Source organism: Apis florea, unplaced genomic scaffold (genome assembly GCF_048593485.1).
Source record: "Apis florea isolate Af1SG1 unplaced genomic scaffold, ASM4859348v1 contig_2293_pilon, whole genome shotgun sequence".
NCBI lineage: Eukaryota > Metazoa > Arthropoda > Insecta > Hymenoptera > Apidae > Apis > Apis florea.
The window spans coordinates 992923-1014651 of NW_028256554.1; the positions used below are offsets into that span (position 1 = coordinate 992923).

Here is a 21729-nt window from a genome sequence, read left to right on the forward strand (position 1 = left end):
CGGTGAAAGTGGAATAGGACATCCTCGGGTGAAGCAAGTATTACATATCTCGTCGCGTGTCGTAAGATACATGTAAGTTGATTACAATTAAGTTCGATCCGCGGAAAGAATGTTAAGTGGGCAGATTCGAAAAACATCCGCTGTTTACCAGTAGCCATTGGACACGAAAAGAAGAGAAAGTCAGTCATAGATTTGAACCGCGCGAGGAAAGTGTCGCTTTGATTGCGGATACGCCATATTTTCCTTATTCTTTTACTCGTTTGTAATTAAACATGAAAGTATTTGTTCGAAGAAATTAGAAAAATAATTGCTGCACTTTAAGTTTTTCTTCAAGTCGTTTCGTTTTCATACGTGATTGTCGGTCTTGTCCTTTATTTCTTTCGTTAAAAATAACATTGATGGAGTATCTTGAATATTCTATTCTTCCTATTTCTTTGTGTAATCAACGCGTCGAATACGAGATACCTGTTACGTAAACTTACTTATTTATTATCATAATTATTACATGCGAAATGATGATCGTAAACTTACATATCAAAATGATTAATCAATGTGGATACATATTATGAAACTTAACTATACAAATATATTTATATCACAGTCGAGACAAAGAAATCAATGTATCGTAATCGAAGTTATTTCGTACACACGGTCGAGTGTCTGGAGATCAAAAAGGGAGGAAAACCTTTAAACGATCTCGAACAAACGAATATTACGTTTGACAATTGTCTCTCATCGATCGCTACGTAAATCCATAAAACTAACTCTTTAAACGCGAGAAATTTGATTATCCTCTTGATATTTCTTACACGATATGCGTTTCACAACGATGACAACAACGACGCGATCGCGCATCTTGTTAAACACGTTATTTTAATAATCAAGTTTCGATCGCCATTCCATAGTAGTACTGCACATTATTATTTCTCTTTTCTTTCTTTTCGTATTCTTTCATATTCTACGACTCGATGTCAATAATGTTAACGAGTTTTAAGCTGTCCAGCAGTAAAGGGGGTTAAAGCATGGCGTCGAAAAATTGCGCATCGAAGAACGATCAACGTCGAATAACAAAGTAACGTTTCTACGTTTTTATTATCGTCACAATGCCTACGTTTAAACTCGCTCCTCTAATTATAGGATAATAAATGGTAGAACCAGTCTTATCGCAGTCGTTATTCGGACAAAATTCACGCGGTACGCAATTCACTTTGGAAACGTGATAAAATTTCGCGTGCATAACACGACGTTCAATTCTTGATTCGTTGAACGTTCGAAACACGTGACAAAATTTTGCAGCCTAAAAGTCACGAGATTGATCAAAGTTTGAAAAATATTTTCAATTTTCTCTATCTTTGCTTCAAGCCTCACGCTAACACGTATACAAACGCATTCGAAATTATTCGAATTTTTCTTGATCTTTGCATATGTATATATATATATATTTTGTCGAACGGTATGTCAGTAACGATGATGACTAACAATGAATTTTTAACCAGTTGAGTCTCTGTAGCGATCGAAAGAAGCTAACGATTCCAAACATCAGAACGGTGATGTTAATTACATTGAAATTTGGAAATAATGATCTTGTACCGTTGCACGTTTCCCTGAACAAATATCCTTGTCTATGCCATTATCTAATTACGATAGCAATAAAACAAATTATAGACTAATAAAGTTTTTCATTTTCTCGATCCTCAAGATTTACAATCTTTTTTTTCTTTTTCTTTTTTTTTTTTTTTTACTACTACGATTAATTCTCTCTCTCTCGAATAAAAGAAAAAAGGGACGAGAGAATAAGGAAGGGCATCGAGCGATAATCGCGTCGAAATATAACGCAACGATGGATTTGGCAAATCGTTTGATTTCGCTCGGAAGCACGAAGAGTAATGAGCGCATCAGCGCGCACGAGTTACATTTTTACGGACAATCTTATCCCTGAAGGGATTACAAATGAATTTCCCTAGAACGTAACGCGCATTAGATAGATGTAATGGACGAGAGCAACGTCAGAGTTACGAATCTGAACTCTTGTCCAGTTTCTCGCTATCTCAGAAATTCGCCTCCAATGAATTTTCGAGCTCGTTCAAAGCCGGAACCAGGGTTTGGAGGGAGAAATAACGCGATCGATCGGCAGCGTCCACGCTCGTCACGTGTTGAAATTGACAGGGCTGGCTGATGTTACTCTTGGCCGGTAAAACCACTTTCTTCTGCACCGGTTTCTTCTTCTTTTTCCCCGGTACCGAGAGGCTAATGTTCTCAGGACAGGAGACGAGTCTTTCTATGTGCTGCCACAGATCGTTGGCGGCTTTTGGATTGTCGAAACTGAGGCCGGCGAGGCGCGTGTGATCCGACGAAAGACACATCGTGTGGAAGGCCGGCCCCGACACCTGAAAACGCAGTTGTAATAATAGTTGCAAAAATTTTTAATTCCCATTACCTGACCATTCGTTCATTCATTCATTTATTTACCTTGTACGACGATAAGTTGTCGATCGTCTCCCTCCAAAGCGTAAAACATGTGCCACGCTCGGCCAAAAGAATCTGGATCCGTCTCTTGGATCTTGATCGCGTTTCTCCAAGGTCCAATACCACTACTGGAATCCCGGTAAATCGAAGCTCCCATCTTTCGGTCTGCGACGCGTTCCCCAGATACAAGTTGGCCAGCGACTCGCAAACGAACACCTGTTGTGTTCCAAGGAAACGAAGAAGAATTTCATCGATGGAGAGAGGAAAAAAAAAGAAAAGAAAATTCGAAAAAGCTTTACCTGGGATTTCAAGCCCCGGAAAAACGTTTCGAGTTGCTCTCGCTCGATCTGATTAACCGGTTCGAGACGAGACTCGTCGCTGTTCTCAGAGCTGTCGCTACCCTCATAGCTCGACGTGGCCGAGGTGTCCGCCTCGCCCGTCGACGATAATCGCCTCCTTGCCGCCCCGCTATATTCACTGTAATAGGAGGAACTGTGCAGCGACAGGTTTGACTGCAACGCGGGACAGGACGACGCGTAGACCGGCGGTGGGGCGTTCATCTCTTGTCCTGAAAACGAGACAAACACGTTAGAATTACAAATCGGGACCCCTCTCACCGCAATTTCCAATCGGCTTTCCAACGAAACGAACGTTTTCATCCATCGTCTCCATTCGTTTTAACGCAATTATTCGTCTTGCGAAATCTTCATAACCTCTCCTTTCTTCCGAGATCGAACGAAAATTTTCCTTTCGTTGTCCAACTCATTTCGTCCAATTCGTGAGATCAAACTCCTTTGCGATCCGATTCCAGAAAAAAATGGGTCGAGGAGCACCGGTCGAATACGATGACGCAAGGGACACCGTCAACGTGGATAAAGCTAATCGGCCAATAGCGTTTTAGCAACGACCCACTTAATCATGGCGAGAAAAGTCCCACTCCCGTCCGACCTTAATTCGATCACAGCGACGCCTTTAAGCGAGTTAGTCGGCTGACTAATCACGACGGCCGCCTATACGGGTTGTTGCATCGTCACGTGGAAACGATGCTTCCATTCTAATCGAAGAATTTCGGCCTCGTCTTGTACTTGATCAACTTTCAATCACCTCTTCTCCCCTTCATCCGTTTTTTTCAACCAGTGCAACGAAGAGAAAAAGAATTTCGTTCGTTTTCGCGACGATCCAATGACGACAAAGGAAATTGTTTGCGCATGCCCGTATCGGTGTGTAACGATATACTTTAGTTGGCCTAAGGATCGGAGAGCGAGTGGAGTGATGGCGGTGCGCAAAACGTACACCGGAAGCGCATTGTCTACGTTATCTGGTATAACGTTATACTTACTATACTCGGCTGCAAGGATTGCACCATTGTTTCGACCCGATAAGAAACTCGAGATTGTTTACCCGTAGATCGACCGCCGATAAATACGGTGGCGGACCATATTCATCTCGCGTTCTCACGCGATGATCGATTGTTCGTTACCGTGGGTTTTTCTAAGCGTGGGGAAATTTGTCTCGGGAGAGCGAAACACTCGTCGAAACGAAACGAAGCGTACTTTAGTGTAACGATCGTGGCAGCGACAAAGACCTTGATGATGTCGTTCTCTGCTCGTTTTCTGTACCTGCTTTTTCGCTGCTACATATAACCTCTTCTTTTGTACGTTACTTCGATCGTGACAAGTTTGAATTTTCATCGCTAGATTAGAAGAGCGCCATTGCAAGAAATTTGTAGGATGATGGATTATTTCTCGCTACCGATTCGACATTCGTTCTTTGACACGTTGCTCGCGTCGGTCAGATTGAGCGGGAATTGTTTTCGAATGTGACGAGGTAGGATTAAGATAAATTGATAACACGTGGCACGGATTCTTTGATACTATTCTCTTATGAATCAAAATTTTTTCTATTGTTTCTTTAACAAAGCGTATCGATATATCTCGTTCATTGATTCCTTCGTTTATTCTCATCTTTATTGATGATCTTAATCGCATACCGATTCCATTCAATGTACGTTACAGCGAATGAACATTGCCGACATTCACACGATGACATCATTCCCATTGCTACTTTCCAACTGTCACACTTAACATCGGATCTCTCTCACGGAACCCTTTCTTTCTCCATTCTCCGCCATCTCCTCGCCACCATCTTTCGAATGGTCGAATGGTTCTTCTTGACAGATGTTCGACATTGCGAATAGAAACGTGAAAATTAATTATCGATGTACGAGAACCAATTATATACCTTCTTCCACTTATATTATTGTCTATTATATCATGTATGCAATAAAGAATTGGAATCGATTTTTGAAAAAACAAAATACAAAAATTGGTGTGTAAAAATGTCGATCGAGGCATTATTTATTGAGTTATAAGGAATTTAAGTTAGACGAAGCGAGACGAATATATAAAATATGACAACAAACTTCGATTGCTTTTAATGTAATAAATAAGTTTTAATCATTTTTGCATACTTTCGTGTTTGTTTGAACTTTAGAATCCAATATTGAATCCAATTGTTTCAATATATTTTTTTGTTTAACCAATTCACGAATTTATTCGACAACGCATAACTTTGAATTTATTCATTTCGTGTGCATTCTCGTGTACCTAATAATCGATGGAATTTACTAAATACTCGGGAAAAACGAGGGATCGACCATTCGGTTCGTGCGAAATGCTTTTTTCAACATCCATAATCGACGTAGACTGCACGATGATGGTAGACGACGGAAGAAACGTCGCGGTCAAGTAACCGGTCACGAGTATCGTAATTATTACGGACAACCATAACAAGGCATGCCGTCATCTCCATCAACGACGTTCTCCGCCAGTGAAATTGAAAGATCTTGTCGCTCGTCGTGTCTTACCCACTATTTCGTTATTTGAAGATTCGATAATCTTTGCAATCGCTGTCAATTGGTATTCATTATGCTTTATTTATAATTCGAAAATTACGTTAGATTTTTGCACGATCGAATAAAATCATGGAAACTAGAATTTTTCTAGTAAAATACGTGATATTGATGTAGATTTTAATTTTGAAAATATATGTAAAAAAACGATTGGAAAATAATGCATTTTGTTCTTTTCACTGTTGATTAATTTAATGTTAAATTTATTTTAAGATTTTTATATTTAATATATTGCAATAGATTTTTCATTGTTAAAACAACAGCAACAATTTGTACATTGTAATAGAGTAATAACAAACAGTACTTATATTAACAATAGTTCTCATTGACATGTATAATTTGCAAAAATATTCCATTTCTTATATTAAATTTTCTATTACAGCATATTTTTAAATATCATCTGATTAGTATAAAAAAAAATCAATATTATTGAAGTTAAATAATCGAAATGGATAAAAAAATGATACATTGTAATCAATAACAATTGAAAACACGATATCGATTATTTTTATCTTGTAAAAATGTAATCGAAATGTAATCTCGCTTCCTTTTAACCTCATTTTTCTCTACTACTTTTGAAAAATGGATAAATAGCTTTATATTTTATCTACATCGAGCTAGATGCATGATATTATCCATGCATGATATTAAACAGTGTATGTACGTGTAATTCGGCGATATTGCATAACTGCAGACAATGTCCGTTAACGGATATAATGGATGCGTCCGATAACGCGCAGAGTTCGTTATGCATCGTTCAATATGCATCGCGTTTAAAACGCCACATGCAGGTATGCATGTACACCCATTATGTACATCTCTTCCGATACGATTCGCGAATGCGAAAGGACGTTCGACTATACGTCGAAGCGAGAGTAAAACGTTACCATTTGATTATCGACATTTCAACTTTATCGGAACTTTAACGGAAAAAGTCAACTATTCTATATAAAGAGACCTATATATGCAGTACATGAGCATTTACTTATTATATACTATTTCGTATCGATTACCACCAGAGCAGTGAAAATATAATCGTGGCACAAGTTTACTCTTCGTTGTTTGCTAACAATAAGAGTAGTTTACGCGCGCATGCGTGGTATGTACTTAGATATATATTGCGAATATAGACGGCTCTGTGTGCGCAGCATATCGTCAATTTATCCAAAGGTTTTTCATTTTTCGTGCGAGCAACGAAGGAATTTTGATAGTTCAAAATAATTTTCGACAAGAAAGATATATATATATATATATATATATAAAAGGAAATAAAGAAAAGTTGCTAGTTACAGGAGGAAATAAAATGCTATCGAGAATCAAATGATACAGTATCTCGAGTTTGCGATTCGCGAGAATCATTCTCAGTGTGCAAGAAAGATAAGAGCAACGACTATCTCGTAGAATGCGCGAGATATCAATTTAGAGCTGATGATTTGTTTCCGCCTACGTAGTCGTCTCTTAGTCATCGAGTCCCCTCGTTGAATATTAACCGTGCGATAAAATACGTCTTTGAAAATCGCCGATTACGAATATCTTTTTCTTCTTCTTCCGATTCTTCTATTTTTTAGATAAAAGGAGAGAACAACGCCGGCGCTAATATTCCAATAGGGAAAATATTTGATTAAATATTGGTTAGAATCATCTTCGAACCACGCGTTAACGATCTATTGAAAAAACATGATAGATCGTGAGCGTTTAATTCTCGTCACGTATTTGCACGATGTTACTCACACAATTAGTCATCGTTATTGATACACGTGGAAAAAATTCTCGTTCTCAAATATACATAATATCATACATCGATAATAAATCGATATGTGGAAAACTAGAAAGAGAGATGTTAAACATTGCAAAAAAACGAACGACGTTGTTCATTGCGCAACACAGTGTCAAATGATTATTCATATTTTTTTTCTTTTCATCTCGTATATGTAATATTTTCGCGTAAAAAAAAAATCTAGCTTCCACGCGGAAATTAAAAGTAAAGCGTGTTTATTACGAAAGCAGCAAAGAGATCGTTACGTAAAACGAACAAAATACGAATAGGTAATTATAATTTTTCTCATGGAAAAAGATTCGCAAGAAATATTTCCACGAAGATATATCTATTTTGAAAAACTCGTAGTTGTATTGCGTCACGTGTTACAGTCATCGTAACAACAGATTTATTATCTCGCGTCACGGTTGCTACGTTTGATGCGTTTCAAATAATTTGGCCGATATTTCATCGTAGAAAGAAAATTGAAGTTTTCACGCAGAAATGGCGACAGTTCCGGCGCGAAGGATGGATCGATGAAACAGGACGCTAGAACAGGTTATCCTGGCAGAGGGGAGGCTGGAGGAAAGGAGCCTCGATTCTGAAGCTGCCTCACGGAATGACGTCACCCTCCGCCATACATCAGTTTATCGCCAACGAGTTGGCTTCTCCCGAGACGATTTTATCACTACATAACGAAATTACCCCGCTCGCGAAAATATTCGAACGTTTTTTTTATTTTTTGACGGAACATTAACGAACAATTTTTTTATTCTCGATGAAATTTTGTTAATCAACGCGTTGTTGGCTTTTCGCCAAGATGATTTTATCACTAACGTAACGAAATTACCTCATGAAAATATTTGAACGCTTTTTTATTTTTCGATGAAAAATTATAAAATTAACGAACAATTCTTTATTGCTAGTGAAATTTTGTTAGTATATAAAGCATAACGAATCGTATGTATGTAAAAAATTTTTTTTGTACCAAAATATCACTTCAAGGAAATGAAATTAACGTTTCATAAAGTAAATTTTTAAATATAACTTTGTAATGGTGGAAACAAAATTTTTTTTAAATTGCGAAAATATAAAATATATATTGAAAAAAAAATGAAATTTTAATTTTATCTGCTTTAAAACGTCGACAAATAAATTCTAAATATAATTCTTTTCGCAATACAACTAAATATCTAACTTATTATGCTCTATATACAAGTTTTCATTTCCTTGTAAGATAGCGTTCAAATACTTTCGCGTGTATATTGCTCTGAATTATCCTCCTTTCAATATTTGCGAATATATTGCATACTTGTTATTGAATATTAAACATCGAACTGCTTTCTCTCTTCCCTCCCCTCTCCTCTCTCTCTCTCTCTCTCTCTCTCTCTCTCTCTCTCTTGCTCAACGCCATTTAACGGGACTGCTTTTCGCTCTGTCGACTCGTTGTTTCATCCGGTGCAGCAAAAGCACAGGGATGAGAAAGTCGAGGCAGTTCCTTCTTTCACGTTCGAGTATTTTCTTCTGGTATCTGGAAGCGATCATCGTGCGCGATTTCGTATAATCAGGAAACGAGTGCGATCGGGCGTACGAGGAACGTTTTTCAAAGCGAAATTATTCTATCCGACGCGAAACGAAGGCGCGAGAACGAAACTTTTTTCGCCCGGACGAATGTCAACTAGTTGCAGTCGGGTCACGTTCGTGGGACGTGCGTTATCGTCCTCGAAAAAATAATAACGCGCTTCTCAGGGCCGCCGACGGTTTACCTTCTACGTACACCCGCCGTCCACCTATTATTATCCGTTACCATTCCTCCAACGAAATTCCCTGAATATCTTTATCTTGTATCTGCACACGGTTCGAATACAAAAATTTCCGCAATAACTTCGTTTGATTAAAAAATTTTTATTGAAACACGGGAAACCGCAGGATTCTCCCAACGAGATAAACATCTTTTTTCCCCTTTCCAGCCTTGTTAATACCTGCCAACCTTTCTATACCGCCACTTGAATAACGTCGAATCCGCTACTTTTTCCCTGATAAAGAAGTCAAAGTGGCGCGAGATTAATTAAAAAAAAAAGGATACAAACCATTGTCAATCTCGATTGCGCCAAGTTGAGGAAAATTCAATCTGCTGCCAAGGAGCATAGGAGAATCTCTATCGAAAGAATGGAACAAAGTTCGATCGTGGCAAAGTTTGTCGAGCGTTTTCAAAGATTCGTAAGTAACGAATGCGAATATCGCAATGACGCAAACGAGCACAACCGGATATGAAACAGACTCCCAAGGGTTAAGAGGCATTAAGGGACTGACAGAAACGACGGTTAATGATTCATTAACTCGTGCGCCAGGATCACGACGGTTAAACCGGCGGCCATTGTAGTTCGTGTGGACGCATCAGTGAGCCCAGTTTAACGGCATTCCGGGACGGTTAAGTGGCGTGTTGAAGTCGTGGAAATTGATCCCACGGTTCGATCGTATTAGATAACGAGTTCAACTGTTTACTTTTAGTGTTTAAAAACAGAGGCAACCGAAACAAACGACCTACAAATCGCAAATTCGACCTTCTTTCAACCTGCCTTCCTGCCTCGAACGAGGTTTTAGTGTCTTCACACGCGACATTATTTCGTGGAAAGAAAAAGAAACAACGATCTTTCACATAACGTTACCGCAATTGACAATATTATTTACGACTTAACTCTCCTTCGTGTCCGGATATCCTTACGGATAATTCTTCGCAGTCTTCTTTAAACCAAAAATTCTACGATCCAGCAGAACGAGACGCTTGTCCGATTATTCGAATAAAATATTTATAATAATTATTAATTTCTCTTCCTCTTTTTCCACTCCCTTTTCTTTCCAAATACTAAAAGAAGAAGCTTTCGAATTCCTTAAGAATTCTCGTAAGTCGCCGTATCCTTTCTTTCTATCGTTTAAACGTGGACCAAGCAATCGCAAAAAATTTCTATCAGAACGCGACGCGTGTTCGTAATCCGACTGTTATTCGAACAAATATTTAATAATAATTATTAATTTCTCTTTTTTTTTCCTCTACTCCCTTTTTTTCCAAATACCAAGATAAGTAGCTTCCGAGTTTCTCAAGAATCGTAGTTTCCTGCACTCGAGTGAAAGAGAAAACGAAGCTGCACACAACAAGCCGGCGAAGTGACTACCGAGGACAATGTACACGTACTTAACTCTTTCCGTCATCGTCTCCGTTTCGACGAGAAAAGGTGAAAAGAAAGACAATATTTTTTTTTTCTTTCTTTCTTTCTTTCCACCCTTCCTCCATCCGCAATAACTCGCACAATCGTCCCTGTCGATGGTTAAACAATAGAAAAGAGGAGGAACGAACGAGAACGGGAAAAGAGGAAATATCGCAACGAAAATCTAACAGTAAGCGCGATATTTTCGAGCAGGAAAGGAGCGCGGATAAATTGTTATTTCTACTTCGCGAGTTTCTTGTACCTTGAATTTCACCTGTCGGAATAAAAATGTGGAGCATCGGTTGTGAAGTGGAAGCGGACCTGTTTCCAACCGTGTAAAACTCTGTAGCGTAAAATCCTGCGAGACAAGTTGACGACGGTGGAAGAAAAGGAAAGAAAGAAATTCGAAAGAGAAGAAGAAGAAGAAGAGAATTCGAACGTGCACCGATATTCCTTCCGTAACCGTTCCACGCTCTTCCCTCGCTCTTATCTTTTTCCAACGCGTTTTAGACCAACGTGTTCCACGTCCCATTGAAATCGATATTCATTAATTTTCTCAACGCTAAAGAGAGTGGAAGAGGAGATCGGTTCGAAACCGGTTTAATTTTGCACCGATTAGTTTCGACGATCTATCTATTAATGGTATCCTGGCTTTTTGGAGAACAACAGCCGTTGCATGGTGGAGAGAGAAAAAGAAAGGAGATCCAGTTGAAAGAAGAAGAAAAAGAAGAAAGAGAAGAGAAGGAAGAGCGGTGAAAGAGGGACAAAGCGCTGGGAAAAATGTATTCTCACACGGATCTCGTTCCTCACGCGACCTCCTTTGAATCCTCTTCTCCGAGTGAAAAATGTACAAATGTCTTCTCCGCGTATATACGTGGCACGCCGTTTCTAACGATCGCTGCAATTCGACTCGACTATTGTAAACAAGAAGATTAAAACAATGTCAATCATTCGTTTCCAACCGGAGGAATGTTGATAACGTTGATGAACTGCGATTAATAGAAGATGCGTAACGAGTGTCGAAACGAGATTACATACGTTTCCGTATCAATTTTCATTTTAATCCAGGCTGCAACGTATGTATGAAATTATTGCAATAAACAAATGTATTAAACGATATTATCTCACACAATTTTCCAAACCTTTTAAAATTCTCATTCTATACGAAATTTTTGTTGTTTTGAAATGGAAAAAAATTCCTTTTGAAAGGGATTCAAAATGAATTCCAAAAAAAGGATAGGATGGAATAAAGGAAGGGAGGGGAAGAAACTAAACCGCTTTAGAATTAGAAAACGCGATGAGAATTCCACGACCAAAAATCTGCGTGCCTTTTGTATCGCGACCGAGGCGAGATTCCTTGCCGGTTCAGGAACAGTCGGGGCTAACAGAAAAGAGTTAACAGAGAGAAAGAGAAACCAAGTGTCGAGAGAAAGGTGAAGAACGAGGGACTAAGAAGACCGGACGATAGGTCGATGAACCGGTCAGCCCTGGGCCTCACGGCCTTTTTCTCCTCTCTTTTCTCCTTTTCTTCCTTCTCCTCCTCCTCTTCTTCTTCTTCTTTCTTTCTTTCCTTCCTTCTTTTTTTTCTCCACCATCCACTTCTCGTTCTCGTGAACTTGCGCGCAACACACACGACGCACACGCCGCATTCTACTACCTCGCGGTCGATAAAAAGGTATGGCGCTTAGTTGGTAATCGCGAAACGAAACAGAATTGAAAATCGATGCGCGAGAAAACAAAGTCGCGATAAACAAAGAATCTCTCTCTCTCTGCAAAACGGGGCACAGACAGATTTCTCCCCGCTCGTAACTTTCAATGTCGTGGGTGAACTGGCTTCGAACGAGTTTCGGTTCCTTCGAACGGATATCCGGGGAATCGCGCGCGGTTCTTACTCTCACCAGAGTTCCAGATCCTCGATTTCTCCGCGCAGATTCGTAGCGCTCCGCGTAAGAAGACGAGACGGCCGCCATGTTACGTACACGTGCATAACACGTGTAAGTAAGCGTTCGCGCGCGTAATATGCACGCGCTCGAACTTGGATCCGATTTGGGCCCAATATTTTGATGAAGTGGTTAAAAATTAATAAAGTTACTTAACGTGAATTATATATTTATTAGAATAGGATCGAATAATATCTATTCGTTTTTAATATAATTGATCCCGCTTTCCACGCAACCTCGATGCAATTATTTGGTCGATTATTATTTGTGCTTTTAAATTATATCGAAGCGACTTATGGAATTTGTTTTACTCGTAATTTTCAATTATCGAATTTTGCCTCGTCACTGGAAAAAGGAATCGTTCTCGTGCCTCTTCCTAGTTTCAACGATTGCAAAAACTATTTGGAACGTTGCTTGTAACGTTTATATATAGAAATGGAATATTTTCAATTAGATTTTAAAATTTTTCCCCTCTCGCATTACGAAGTTATACGTTTGAGAAGCAAATTTGTAAAGATTGATTTTCTAAAGCGTCTGTCAAAAATTCATACGTTTCATACGTATAATCACACAGACAGAAAGTTTCATTGATCCTCGTTAATTTTGAGCGTAAATTGTTGATTGAATAATCGCGCGAAAATTTTTTAACTTTTATTTATTCACTCTCTATCATCTCCCCCAATCTTTATTCACAACTTGCAACAATTTTAACCGTCTTTTTTAATGGGTTCGACGGAAATTATAAAAAAAAAAAAAAAAGAACAATATCGCCCGTCGTCGATAATTTTAACGATTCTCGCCTGGTATAAATAACGAAGCAACGAGCGTTTTCTTCGACAAGTTTCATCGCACGAGGAATTGAACAGAAATCGGAAGTAAGGAAGCGAATCATGAAATTCTTACTCAACGTTTCCCTTGTTTTTATGGTTGTATTCATCTCTTTGATCTATGCGGCCCCTGAACCAGAACCGGCACCAGAGGCGGAGGCGGACGCAGACGCAGTAAGTTAAAAAAAAAGAAAAAAGAAAAAAAAATCTATTCGTTTGACGATTCTCCTCAAAATAATTTTGAAGAAAAAAAAAAAAAAAAAAAAAAACTATTCAACTGCTACGATCATTGTCTAAAATTATACTTGATTCTTCAACTCGGTCATAGCGTGCGCGTATCTCTTTTCAGGATCCGGAAGCGGGAATCGGGGCAATTCTAAAGGTATTGGCCACAGGATTGCCTACCCTTATAAGTTGGATTAAAAATAAGAGGAAACAGGGTTAATCCACGATAATCTACGATCCCGACTTACGATCTATCGAATCCTCGACAATTTAATATCTGTTGAACTTGAAATAGCATGTATAAATGTTGATAATATAAATTTTTTTTCATTCATCAAAATGCAATTTTATTCTATTTCTAGTTTGTATATAACGTTGTTATTCTCTCCTCCTCCCCGACAATCATTATCATCCTCTTTCGAATTATTCGCATTTCAATTTATTAAATTGTGTACTAACAGTTTATTATTAACTGAGCTTTCGCTACGAAATTGATATATCCACTTGGATTGGAACTTGACGAGAAAAGTTTCGAGAAATACGTTTTATTTCTCATTGGAACGATTAATTTTCTTTTAAATTTCCGATCAAATTATTTAACAATTTATGAAAGAATCGTTTTTCAGTAAAAAAAATTCGAGAGACAAAGGGTGAAAATTAATAGCAAATGATAAGAGTCACAGTTTCAGGAGGGGTTGAACTGGTTGGTTTTTCGAAAAGCGGAAGAGACGTCAAGTGCATCCGAGAGCGAGAACATTTGTTTCGAATGCCTATCAAATACTAATATATCGTCATAGAATCCAATCTTATCGTCTCAGCTTGTGTATTCGTGTCGTATTAACGGTAAACGAGCCACCTAACAACGAGTTTCGTTCATGTTAAGCAAGTAGATCTAGATCGAAAGTTATCGTTGGCCGCATTCGAACGCGACGACGAAACACAATTTACTTAGAACCGACTGATAAAAATTATTCCCGCGCCCTTGTTTCCACAGCTCTGCGTAAAATTCAATGTTCGAAAACGCGATTTTGGAAATTTACATATATCTATGTAAGGATAAATTTAAATTTATACGAGAATAAGTTTTTTTTTTTTTTTTTTTCTAAAGAATTGTGACCCATGTTCGAAGCAAAAAGAAAAGAAACGAAACGAAAAGGAAGAGAAGCAACGTAAGAGAATGATATTCACTTTATTGCAAAACGAAATTACGATATAACGTTTAAAAAACGATCGGAATCATGCTACGCAGCGTGTATGTGACACACTAATCCAATTTTCACGTATTCATTATTTAATACTCGATTCGATTAGTTCAACGAATTCGCAATTCTGCGTTCCTTCCCTGTCGTGGAATTAAGCCATTCCTCGTTTGTAAACCTCGGCTGTCCTTCAAATTTTTCATTTTCAAAAGGCTGATTGACAGTTTTTGTCCAGATTGGCCGAACAGCTATCTTTCCACATCTTAACCGATTCAATTACAAACTTCGAGTCAAGTTTTCACGGTGCGAAGATATATCCAGCCGTACGAATTGCGCGAAAATGAAATAATTGTAATGGGATGCGTGTTGCGCGCAGACACTGATCGATTAACACAGCATAACGCTAGAATTCGAGAAGGAGAAAGAACGCGTTCAACGAGAATACGGAATCGCGTTTTCCCTTTTGCCTCTATTTCCCGCGTTCTCTATTTCCAATAGCGGTCTTTTTTCTCCACCGAGTGAAGATAAGAAAAAAAGCGGTTGACTTTCCTTAAACAGCGAGGACGATCATATGATCAGCCATCTAGGAAGGCTGAATTTCTTATGTCTTGTGTTCTCAACTGATCACGAAATATTTTATGAAATACCACTATGTTTTTCGCGCATTAACTTCTACTTGTTTTCACAGAATTGCAAGAAGCAAGAAAAAAACATTAGGGAATACCGTAATGCATTTACGACTCCTGCGCGCGACGCAAGAACGATGCACGATTAACGAAACGCTTTGTTGTTGTCCTCGTTAGCAGAAACTAAACGGAGGGACAGATTCGCGTACGAACCTTAACGAGCTCAACGTAGCGGAAATCTTCGATTTTGGGACGAGCTGCTTGTAACCGTGCAGAAGGGAAAACCGGCAAAAGGCTGTAACTAATTCGAAGCAAAACAGAGTGCGTACAGGTGGCTATGTGCAGCGTCCGGACGATCGAACCAGCACTAGTGGCCGGAACGTCAACTTTTTTATTTTTTATTTTCTAATTTTCTACAACCGAGTTAAATAAATCGTTACGAGTAAGTGTAGAATGAATTGAAAGCAAATTAGATGCGATTTATTATTATTAAATATCCATGATAATCCAATATTTTAACAAGCGATGCAAATTCGAACGCGATTTTTCACTTGATCTTTCGAAACAAATAATTCGATATTCGTTCTTTCAACGGTTTCAACGTACAATCAATGTATCTACGATACATCGCGAATTTCGAATCCCACTTTCATACAACTGCCATTTCTCAAGGTTACTCGTTCTCCACGTAAGAAGTTTTATCGGCATTTCGAAACGTTCACCAAACTTCCCGCCAAACGGCAACAAGTTATGTTTATCGAACAAAATCAGAGTGCGTGAGTACTTACGTTCGTACGATAACCGACGAAAAGACTAGGTCTCGAAATCCTGTCTCACGTCTGGGAAGGAAGATGTAAAAATTCAGACGCGTCGATCATACATGACGACGATTGGCGTGATAATGGCTCGATCGACGCGTCGGACAATCCACCGATGAGTAAATAAAATTTACCAAGTTTCGTTAATTACTTCGCGAAAGGATGGAAAAATTTACGTTCGGATAAGCTTGCGTTCGATATCCCGTCTCCTTCTTTTCTTTCTCTCGTTCGATTTGCAACGCGTCGTGAAAAGGGAAACGAAACACGTTTTATGGCGTGAAAAAAATGTGATGGTAATAGCGTTAGAATAGGGATAAGAAGAGCGTGAAATGAAAGCGAACGACAAACGCGGCGAAACGACGCTCGCGAACGATGACGGTAGACTGAAGTTCCTCGAGAGTTGTGGGGACGGGCGGCGCAGTTCCAACGAATCGAGTTGCTCGACCGCGCGCGTTCCCTCGCGAGAGCAACGCCACAATTACCGACGAACCCAGCGAGGAGGCGCGGCAAGCGCATCGGCTACGAGCACGCCCGAATATCGTATACGCGCAATCGCGCTTCATCTCTCCTCTATCGTATTCTCTCCTTGCTCATTCGTTTCGTTTCAATCGTCTCTCATCGATGCGCCGATCTTCCATTATTCACGTTAAATGGATAATTTTTCGCATTTGCAACAATGAGCCGACGAACGACGACACGCATTTCTCTTCTCTCTTATTTTTGCATACATCGTTGAAAAATTAATTATTTATGTACAAGCGTTTTAATTTCCTAGAGAATATGCAATTAATGGGAAGGAGTAATGATAAGAATTAACGATCGAGAAATTTATTATTGGAAAGGCTCGAAAAAAGATGATTAGAACGCGTCGAATGCATCGAGTTCATTGCTCTTATACGTCTTATGGCTGTTCGTTAAACAACTAATTAACCATTTTTGCATTCATTCTTGATAAACTTTCATTCACAATTAATTTCACTTTTAAGTGCAACGTGCAATGTCCTATTTCACATTATCACACAGTATGTATAAATTTTACGGATTAATTTTTTCAGATATGATATTCAAACAGGATAAAACAAACCGAATTTCTAATTTGATTAAGTTTGAATTTAATTTAGGTAACATAAAACAAGTTTTTATTGGCCAATTAGACACAAACACAGAAATTTGACATTATAAATAACGATATATAAAATTTTGTTGCTTTTAAATTAAATATCGATGTTGATCACGAAAAGACGAAGAAAATCGATTGATACATGTTTGATTCTCGAAAAAGTGTGCTTTATAATAAATAGATTGACAAATTTACTTCACGAAAAACATGATTACTGACAAAGAGAACACCATAGAAGCGAATACAACATTTGATGTTGCCGAATTACAGTTGTCTGTTTTACATGTGCTACAATTTTTATTATTATCGCAAAAGTTTTTATTATTAGTACATCCCAATTCCGTGATTTCTTCCTTATCATCTGCAAAGAAGAAAAATTATTACAATTTAACCTTTTCCCATGTTTTCATAAAAACAATCTTTAAAGAAAAATAAAAAAAACAACGTTTTATATACTTGAAAATAATATCTTACTTTTAATAGTATAACACATGAAAAGGTCAGAATCATTCGCGCGTGCATTTATTTCTGAGGAAAAACGGCCGAGCAAGCTTCTACGCTTCCTTTCATTTCTATCATTGAAATTATCTAAAAATATAAAACGAATTAATTAATCAATTAATTTTAGATACAATATATTTAAATTTCTACTCGCAAATAACCACTCTATTATTCCCTTATTATATAAAATAAATTGATATCATTATAATAAACTAAAATTCGATTTAAAAAAACTACAATATATCGGTGATTCTTGGTTTACCTATGAAATTTTGAGAAGGCTCTTTTATCGATGTACTTGATTCTTCTTTGCTCGATGCTTGCGAGCTCGTTGATCCTGTGCTCGATTCTTCTGGCTTCGATGTTTCTGGCTTCGGTGTTTCTGGCTTCGGCGTTTCTGGCTTCGGTGTTTCTGTGCTCGTGGATTCTGGCTTCGGTGTTTCTGGCTTCGGTGTTTCTGGCTTCGGTGTTTCTGGCTTCGGTGTTTCTGGCTTCGGTGTTTCTGGCTTCGGTGTTTCTGGCTTCGGTGTTTCTGGCTTCGGTGTTTCTGGCTTCGGTGTTTCTGGCTTCGGTGTTTCTGGCTTCGGTGTTTCTGGCTTCGGTGTTTCTGGCTTCGGTGTTTCTGGCTTCGGTGTTTCTGGCTTCGGTGTTTCTGGCTTCGGTGTTTCTGGCTTCGGTGTTTCTGGCTTCGGTGTTTGCGAGCTCGTTGATCCTGTGCTCGATTCTTCTGTGCTCGATGGTTTCGTGCTCGATTCTTCTGTGCTCGATGCTTGCGAGCTCGTTGATTCTGTGCTCGATGGTTTCGTGCTCGATTCTTCTGTGCTCGATGCTTGCGAGCTCGTTGATTCTGTGCTCGATTCTTCTGTGCTCGATTCTTCCGTATTCGATGATCCTGTGCTCGTCGATCCTGTGCTCGGTGCTTCTGTGCTCGATGGTTCCGGAGCTTTACACTCTAGAACTTGATTCTGATTTTGATTCAGATTGGTACAATTTCCCGTGCATACTTTACACTTGAGCGCGTCTCCTAATGTAGAGCGAAATATATCATATATCATGGTTTCGAATTTAAAGATGGATAATTTAATAAAAGTGGGGGAAAAGTTGATTCGATTACGGTAAATAATAAAATATCGGATGGCAGCGTAATACTTTACCGGGTTGTAGAGCAACGAGCCCGATGGCCAACAAAATTATCAAAAATTTCTGCATCGTCGTGTATCTTTTGATTTTGTTACTTAATTCAACGTTGATATTTCGAGCGTTCATCCGCGAGTGCTGCAAAACTTGATGAAGTAGAAATACTCTTTGTAAGCTTATCAGGGGGAACCTTTACCCTTATCTGAATAGATACCTTTAATCAATATCACTGCCTCGATGATACGCGATTAACGCATACATAAAAAATCGAGTATCGTTAATTTCTTGTTCTCTTTTATCTGTTTTCACTCCTTTGTCGCGTCAATCAATCGAATTATCTTTTTGTTGGCAAATAGAAAAAAAAAAAAAAAAAAAATCTGCTTATCATGTGAATCAAAAAGAAATTGTCCCTTCTTAGAAATTAGAATTTCAAATAATATTTAAACTATGCATAAAGTGTAAAACATTATTTAAAAAATATTATATCAGACGCTTAATCAATCCTTTGATCGATCCTTTTTTTTTTTTTTTTTTATAATGTATCTACGTTCAAAAATTAAACGGGATAAGAACACGTAAGAACACATAATTCCTTTTTTTTTTTTATCTGAAATCGAGGATAAAAGAGAAGAGAGAATCGAGAGAAATATTACATCTCGATCTAAGCTTCGAAAATTTTCCATTCTATTCCATCACAAATATATTTATATTTCGATCGAAAAATATATTTTTCTTATCTATGAGGAACGTCAAATGAGGATCATCGAAACTTTGACAAAATTACAAATATATATATATATATATATATAGTGTGTGTGTGTCTGCAGTGTGTCAGTTTTTTTCTTTTCCTTTTTTTTTCTCTTTTTTTTTTCCTTTTATTAATCAACTGGCCATTTATTATTTGATACGAGCAAAATAGATAATTATCGTGAAACGATAACTAGTGAAACTATGAAACAGCGACCACTTCTTTTTCTTTTTTTGTTCTCTTTTATCAGATATAGATACCGGCATGATAAATATATCTGATGATACGTATCGATAACCAACAATGATAAGTATTGTATTTTCATTCTAAAGAGAAAAAAATTCTAAAAAAAAAAAAAAAAAATTTTAAAATTGTACATAGCTGCCATTACATTGTATATTTTATATATTCGATAATAATTAAATTTAATTATACAATAAATTTATACAATTCTATCCTGTTCGTTCTGTTGTTACACATCATTGTTAAAAAATTATATTGCATCTGTCGATCAATTCGATCAATATATACATATATATATATTTTCAAGAAGGATAAATGAAATTTGTCGAATTTGTCACGATCGTAGATGAATTATCTTAATTACACGTTAAATTGAACGAGGCGTTAGTTAAAAATAATTCGTTGGATTATGCGATTCGAATAATATTATTACATTTATATTAATAATATCTTTAATATTGACGACAATTATTGACGATATTACATGTAAAAAGAATTATGAAGGAAAAATTGAAATATCAATCTTTCTTGGTTGCTTTATCTGGGTAACCAACTTGCACGTGATATCGTGTAATTATATATCTCCTTATCTCTAAAATCTTTGAAAATTCTAATTGTATTCAAAAAAAAAGAAAAAAAAAAAAAAAGGTTTTATTTCGAAAATATCCGAGTTAAGGGGAATAATCTTACGCGCATTCCTTCGATCAATGTAACGATTTGGAGCATCTTTTTTTTTTTTTTTTTTTTTTTGATACACAGCACAGAAAAATGATTGCTTATATCTTTTCGCGAATCAATCACCTTATCTTCTTAACGATATTAATCGATTTTTCTACAATGAATATAACTGAAATCGAAAGATTAGCGAATAATGGAATAAAACTTATTATTGAAATAGTTTCCTTATTTTCGTCATTGAATTTAATAAAGATAAGTTTATATTTATTTTTATCGTTAATCCAAATCGATGGAAAACGATACGTAACGTAATATCTGGAATATTTTATCAATTCTTTAAATTCTAAAGAGTCTTATATATAGTGAAAATATATATAATACATAAAATTTACAATAAATAAATAACACTTTTACGTAAGCATCTTTTTAAATATATATATCGTATGATAAATCGTTGATCGATGAACGAATTATTGTATACCTAAATGTGTGTGATATATTTTTTTTTTCCACATATAAAAAAAATATCTTATCTCCAATATTAATTTTTTACACAATTTCGTCAAGATCACACTGGTCAGTATCTTTTTTTTCCCAGATTCCTAAAATTCTTTTTCTCAATTGCCACTTTTGACGAAAAAAAAAAAAAAAAAAATAATCGATAATTTTAACGATTCCCTTTTGACACATGTAACGACGATTAAGCATGTCCACGTTCGTGGAAACAGAAAAATTTACGCAAGGAAATAACGATAACGAAACAGCGCGGAGAGAAAAAAAATTGCGCTTGTTTTTTTATGTGTAGCGTTTATTTCTTTCACCTATGCGGATCCTGAGCCAGAGCCGGAACGGAGAGTCGAACGTATTATATCCCCTTCTACTCGATCCTATTCGTCCCGAAAACCAACACGAGCATCTTAAAAAATATTAACCTTGTAACGACAACGTTCTCTCTCTCTTTCTCTCTCTTTCACGATTTATAACATATATTTTATATTATTGACGTGAATTTGCGTTTTTTCCCCCCTCTCAGGATCCGGAAGAGCGATTATAATAAGCGCGTTATAAGCGCGGGATATTGGCTGCCCTTAGAAAATTTATTAAGAGCAAACTGGTTAACTGATACGATAATACCGACGAGTATGATTCACGATCTATCGATAATACCGTCGATAATTAAATCGTCCAATCGTTCTTTTTTCCCGTGGCGAAATTCAATTCATTGAAAATTTATACACCGTCATACCGGTTTACATTTTTTTTTTTTTTTTTTTTTTTTTTTTTTTCCCTCCTCGATTTACTTCTCCTCTCCTGTAAAATTGTACATA

The 21729-nt window shown here is 37.3% G+C and overlaps 3 protein-coding genes across 5 annotated transcripts; 1 reads left to right on the forward strand and 2 right to left on the reverse strand.

The window, feature by feature from the left end:
• Positions 1-238: 238 nt before the first annotated feature.
• MESR3 (misexpression suppressor of ras 3) lies at positions 239-16454 on the reverse strand. Of its 3 annotated transcripts, XM_086903783.1 has the most exons (5): positions 3806-6588; positions 3118-3712; positions 2766-3034; positions 2470-2682; positions 239-2387 (listed from the first exon to the last, which is right to left on the reverse strand). In XM_086903783.1, the coding sequence occupies exons 3-5, from the start codon at positions 3024-3026 to the stop codon at positions 2049-2051; spliced, it is 813 nt and encodes a 270-aa protein (XP_086759909.1). In that variant the 5' UTR covers positions 3027-3034; positions 3118-3712; positions 3806-6588; the 3' UTR covers positions 239-2048. The 3 variants fall into 3 exon arrangements, with proteins under 3 accessions (XP_086759909.1, XP_012342197.1, XP_031772146.1); XM_012486743.3 differs by lacking the exons at positions 3118-3712; positions 3806-6588 and adding an exon at positions 15945-16454; XM_031916286.2 differs by having other exon boundaries at positions 3118-6588.
• Melt (melittin) lies at positions 11936-13671 on the forward strand. Its single transcript, XM_003689918.4, has 2 exons — positions 11936-13280; positions 13456-13671. Exons 1-2 carry the CDS (start codon positions 13170-13172, stop codon positions 13549-13551), a joined length of 207 nt encoding a protein of 68 aa, XP_003689966.2. The 5' UTR covers positions 11936-13169; the 3' UTR covers positions 13552-13671.
• A 636-nt stretch (positions 16455-17090) lies between the features above and the next one.
• LOC100871168 (uncharacterized) lies at positions 17091-21564 on the reverse strand. The gene is made up of 5 exons (XM_086903782.1): positions 21223-21564; positions 18750-18934; positions 17858-18619; positions 17569-17682; positions 17091-17455 (listed from the first exon to the last, which is right to left on the reverse strand). The coding sequence occupies exons 2-5, from the start codon at positions 18859-18861 to the stop codon at positions 17286-17288; spliced, it is 1158 nt and encodes a 385-aa protein (XP_086759908.1). The 5' UTR covers positions 18862-18934; positions 21223-21564; the 3' UTR covers positions 17091-17285.
• Between the last annotated feature and the right edge of the window lie 165 nt (positions 21565-21729).

Coding starts and splice junctions, on each gene's coding strand:
- Melt (XM_003689918.4), top strand. CDS start 13,170: ATGAAATTCTTACTCAACGTTTCCCTTGTTTTTATGGTTGTATTCATC. Junction 13,281..13,455: donor CGGAGGCGGACGCAGACGCA/GTAAGTTAAAAA, acceptor ATCTCTTTTCAG/GATCCGGAAGCGGGAATCGG.
- MESR3 (XM_012486743.3), bottom strand. CDS start 3,026: ATGAACGCCCCACCGCCGGTCTACGCGTCGTCCTGTCCCGCGTTGCAG. Junction 2,683..2,765: donor TCCGGGGCTTGAAATCCCAG/GTAAAGCTTTTT, acceptor GGAACACAACAG/GTGTTCGTTTGCGAGTCGCT. Junction 2,388..2,469: donor ACAACTTATCGTCGTACAAG/GTAAATAAATGA, acceptor CTGCGTTTTCAG/GTGTCGGGGCCGGCCTTCCA.
- LOC100871168 (XM_086903782.1), bottom strand. CDS start 18,861: ATGAACGCTCGAAATATCAACGTTGAATTAAGTAACAAAATCAAAAGA. Junction 18,620..18,749: donor GCTCGTTGCTCTACAACCCG/GTAAAGTATTAC, acceptor GCTCTACATTAG/GAGACGCGCTCAAGTGTAAA. Junction 17,456..17,568: donor CATGTGTTATACTATTAAAA/GTAAGATATTAT, acceptor TCTTCTTTGCAG/ATGATAAGGAAGAAATCACG.